Source organism: Candoia aspera, chromosome 11 (assembly GCF_035149785.1).
Source record: "Candoia aspera isolate rCanAsp1 chromosome 11, rCanAsp1.hap2, whole genome shotgun sequence".
NCBI lineage: Eukaryota > Metazoa > Chordata > Lepidosauria > Squamata > Boidae > Candoia > Candoia aspera.
The window spans coordinates 3,016,186-3,021,089 of record NC_086163.1 but is presented as its reverse complement, the minus strand read 5'-3'; the positions used below and the strand labels follow the sequence as shown (position 1 = coordinate 3,021,089).

Here is a 4,904-nt window from a genome sequence, read left to right as displayed (position 1 = left end):
GTGCTGAGAAACCTCTTCTGCACCCTGCCAAGAGAGGTGGGTGGACATTTCCATGAGGTCACCAGCTTGGGAAGAAGGCTTCACCTTGGACTTGGGACCCAGTCTCGCTCCCACTTCTAGTGGGAGGTCAGCAGAATTAACCCTCCCAATCTTAACCTTTGCTATGGGGGAGGAAAAGAAGTGCAAGCAAACATCCGACGCTTCAGCTGAAAATCTGGAATACGATTTTTGGAGAACACCAGAAGGGGTGACCCAGGATAAGCAGAGCGGTGGGAGACAGGCCCAGGTCCAATTCCCAGCCTACTGAAAGCAAAGCAGGGGGCTTCAGCAGGGCAGATGGCAAAAATGAGCGGGGAGGGGCAGGTAACTGTAACATTAGATATAACGTGTGGTTTTTAAAAGGAGATTCATTTAAAAAGACAGAGGAGCTTCAAGGGCAACACTGTTCTCTAGAAATCCGCCTGCTGTAAGGTCTACTTCCCTCCCTTTTTGTGCCTCAAGCGCAGCAATTTGTTGACTTCATTAGATGCAAATTAAAAAGTTTTTCAAATCAGAATTGGGTCCTCTGCAATAATTCAGCTGCTCCTTCCTCTTCACAGGCACCTAACACCTCAAACTAGTTATTTGTACATGCATTTGTGTATGTACTCCTAAGCCAGCTTTCAAGGCAGAAAGCTAACTTAAACTTACAAACTTTAAACATCCACACTCAGCAAAACAGAGGCAACAACTCCTCTAGAAGAGTAAGCCAAGCCACGGGCAGTTAACCTGATTTAAAATAAATTAAACCCCTGCAAAAAACTGACTTTTGAACAGCGTAACTTAGCAAAAGGTACTCTGTTCCCACCATTTTATCCTCTCTTGGTGGGGCGGGGGGCAGACTGGCACCCCTCTGAAACCGTTAACTATGGGAAGGCCTATGAAACCCCGATCCCAAGATCCACTCCCGAATCCCTTCCAAAAGAGCATGCAGGACCACGCAGTTTGCGTAAGCCCACTCTGTGGAGATCAGCAAACGAGCTACCACATAAAACTCCTTTTCTCAGCAGCCAGGCCACCCAAGTGCACATAAAGCCGGAGAGCTCACTGGTCAAGGCCATGGGCAGCTACTCCCGAGCGTCCCCGCGGGAACGCCATGCGCCGAGGCGGCCAAGGGGAGCCCCGAATCTATCCAGGACAGGTAAGGATAAGCTTAAACTGACTTTACCTACCAGCTAAGCCCTACTCAACTCCTTGGGGCTTCATCTGGGCTTAGACCGCGACCAAAGGCATTTCTGACTGTGCGCTAGCAGCCATGCTCCTGCAACGCTCTTGGCTCACAGGGAAGCCTCAAACAACAGACAGGAAAAAAGAGGTTATGACAGAATATTTGCATTTTATTTATGGATTTTAAACCACAGTTTTTAAAATGGGCTTGTACCTTTGTTTAATCCAAAAAATACACCCTACAGACAGACAGTTCCCAGGTATTAATTCTTAGGAAGGGTGAAAAAAAGTAAAACACGTTGGCACCTGGTACTACGAATATTAAAAATTGGCACTTAGATGAAGAACTCCGTCTGTTTTCTTAACAGAAGAAGCTGAAGCAAGTTCAAAGTGCTGACGAACGTGGAGTCCAAAGGAGGCAGCCAGGAACTGTGACCACCAAAAGGCACCCAGCGGTCTCCCGAAACTGACCAGTGTGTGTGCATATGTGTTTGTGCACACCTGCCAATGCAAAGCGTGAAACCCTTCAAGGGCCCATCCTACACAGGTTCATACTCAGTTAAATTTCTGCACCGAGTCCAAGCAACGTCTCCAAAGCCAAGGAAACCGGCTGTACAAAAAAGAAAAAAAAAAAGTCTGCAGTTTTTCTTAGGCTAACAGAGTTCTGAGGACAGCACTGGTCCCAGCTGGTGAGATGGCAAGGGTCCGAGCAATAAAATACAAAATAACGACGACAAGAGTCAGCTTTCACAGTACAGGCCGGCCGGCCGGCGGGCGCCTCCGGCTGCTCTTCCCCGCCCAGGTTCAGGGCCGCAGCCCAGCCGCGCCGCTCCCTCGCAGCCCCAAGTTCTGTCCGCGGCTGCCGGGAGGAGGCACAGCTTGGCAAGGAAGCCGGACGGGGTTCCCTGAAGGGCAGCGGCAGCCGGCGCTCCCGACGGCTTCGCCCGCGCCGGGCCCGAGGCGCACCCCCCGGGTTCTCCGCCCCGCGGCCTCCGAGGGAGCGGGGCGGGGGACGGCAGCGCCAGGCACCCCAGATTCGGGGCTCCACCGGCCGCCTCGGCGCGCGGCGCTCCCGCGGGGCCGCTCAGGAGCAGCTGCCCATGGCCTTGACCAGCGAGCTCTCGGGCAGCTGCCGGAAGATGCCGCGGAGCGTCTCCAGCTCGCGGCTGAGCTGCTCGACCCGCTTGCGGAGCCGGTCGTTGTCGCTGCTCAGCTCCACCACCTTCTGCTGCGTCTCGGCGTTGCGCTGCTTGGCCTTGTCGCGGCTCTTGCGCACCGCGATGTTGTTGCGCTCGCGCCGCACGCGGTACTCGCTGCTGTTCTTGTCCAGCGACTTCTTGTTCTTGCCCGACGAGGAGGAGGAGGAGGAGGGGGGCGCGGCGCCGGGGTGCAGCCGGTGGGGCGGGTGGTGGCCGTGCGGGCTGGGCGCGGGCGTGGGCGGCGGGGTGGGCTGCCCGCCGGGCTGCAGGTGCACCGTGGTCTGGGCGCAGTGCGCCGCTTGGTACTGGAGGTGGCTGCAGGCGGGCCCCGCGGGCGGCGGCGGGTAGAGCGCGGCCAGGGCGGCCGCCTCCGCGTCCTCGTGGGGCTCCTGCTTGATGAGCAGCGGGCGCAGGCCCGGCAGCGGCGGGGGGCCCTGGCCCAGGCGCTCGTAGGCGGCGCTGCCCTCCAGCTTGTCAGCGGCGTAGCAGTAGAGCGCGCCCGCGCCCTGCGGGAACCCGGCGCCCGGCATCCCGGCCCCGGCGCACTCCAGGCCGGCCTTGGCGGCGCGCTCCTGCTGCTTGCTGTGCTGGAAGAGGTCGGCCAGGAACTCGTCGTTGAAGGCGCCCGGGTCTATGTAGGCGCTCAGGTCGATGGAGTTCTCGTGCTCGCAGATCTCCGGCAGCTCCGACGCGGCCAGGTAGCCGAAGGGGCCGGCCGGCGGGTGGAGGCCGTGCGCGGCGGAGGGCAGGTGCGCGGCGGCGGGCGGCGGGCGCTGCTGCTGCGGGTGGAGGGCGCTGGGCATCGGGGGGCGCGCGTCCGCCTCGTAGAAGTTGCCCGGCTCCATGGAGTAGCTAAAGCGGGCCGCCGCGCATGGTCGGGGTCCTCCTCCGGCGGCGGCGTGAAGGCGGACGGGCGGCTCGGCTGACTCTAAGCTGCCCGCAGCTTCGGCCCCGGCCGGCTATTTATACCTGCAGGACGCGCAGCGCCCTCTAGCGCCAGCTCCTAGCTGCCTAGGAACTTTGACCAGCCTCGCCTCCTCTCGCCAGTCCCGACGGTTCCTCCCCGTCCCACTCCCCAACGCCGCCTCCGGGCCGGCTGCCTGGACGGGCCCGTTGCCAGCGCCCCGCGGCTGCGCGGGAGGGGCGCGCACCTGCCTGGTTTGCAGCGGCCCGCAGAAACGGCGGCGCACCCCCAGGCCCCGTGCGGAGCGGGCGGGCGATTGTGCGTCTAAGCCCAAAGCCGCCCCCGCCTCGCCCCGGCACACGCCCGCTCCCTCGCGTGCAAGTCTACACCCCCCTCTCCCGACAAGATCTGCCCCCCCTCCCCGCACCGCTGGGGACGCCGCGCGCCAAACTTCCCCGCAGAGCGCCTTTGCACGCTCTTCGGAACGCCTGGCGCTGAAGCCCTCCTGGCGCCCGTATTGAAAAAAAGCGGCTCCCCGCAGCTTCCAAGCGGTTCTTGCCGTCATTCTGAAGGGGGGGGGGGTCGTTGAATTTTCCTCTCCTGACCCCCAGTCTGCCCCGCAACTATAATGCGCCTCCTTCCCCTCCCCTCTCAACCTCCGTTCATCCTTCCCAACTGCTCTTCGTGCCAATCCTGGGGGCAGGGGGGGGGAGCGTTGGCACAAACTTCCTTTCAGATTGCCAATATGCTCTGCAAACTGGAGATCAGCCAAAGCCCCTTTTTTCATTTCTAAATGACCTGGCAGATTAACGCTGTCCAAAAGGCTTCAACACCTGGAAGCAAAGATAAGGAGCTGGGAAGGCCTCCCGAAGTCCAAGGTACCTCTTAGCAGAGCGTTCCCAGAGAGGGCTGCCCGTTCCCAAGAGAGCTGGAGAGAGACCCGTAAGCGTGTAGCCGTTAAAATACTCCACGCTGGTTCATTGCAAACCATCTTTGTGGCCAATGCGGTCAACAAACAAGTAAAAGAGTTGAGTTAAAAGCCACAACAAAAATTAACAGGTGATTGGGAACCCGAAGATACAACATAATAACCCTAATATAATTCCCAGACCATACTTTCCAACTTTTAATTATGACTTGCCTAATCCTATAAAGGGTTTTCTCACAGATAGTGCTCAGTTAGGCTTACTTCCAAGTAAATCTGCAGGCAAACCCAACTGGATTTACTTTCGAAAGGTCTGGCCACCTGTAGGTTGTGGGACTTTGGACCACCCCCCTCACCAGTCCAGCGCATTTTCTACATGCAGAAGCATCTCCTGGTGGGCAGGAGGCCCTGCGCACCCTTGGAGTGGCAAGGTAGGCACTCAGGGAGCAGCAGGACCATTGCCTCTTCCATGCAGCCTTTGCACCCCAAGCCTGTTGGAAACAGAAAGGCTGCCCTCTATCAGCTGATGACAGAACCATCATCTAAGAGAACTTGGTAGCAGACACAGCGCTTTGGAGGCACTCGGTTCGTCAACAGCTGGAACAGAAAGTCTAATCATGAAATGGAAAATGTTGAGGTGGACACTTTGACGGCGAGGTTATAATTCTGT

General features: G+C 58.5%; 1 protein-coding gene across 1 annotated transcript; it reads right to left on the bottom strand.

Moving 5' to 3' along the window:
* Nucleotides 1-1,355: 1,355 nt before the first annotated feature.
* Nucleotides 1,356-3,346, bottom strand: CEBPA (CCAAT enhancer binding protein alpha). The gene has a single exon (XM_063312959.1). The coding sequence runs from the start codon at nt 3,248-3,250 to the stop codon at nt 2,291-2,293; it is 960 nt and encodes a 319-aa protein (XP_063169029.1). The 5' UTR covers nt 3,251-3,346; the 3' UTR covers nt 1,356-2,290.
* Between the last annotated feature and the right edge of the window lie 1,558 nt (nt 3,347-4,904).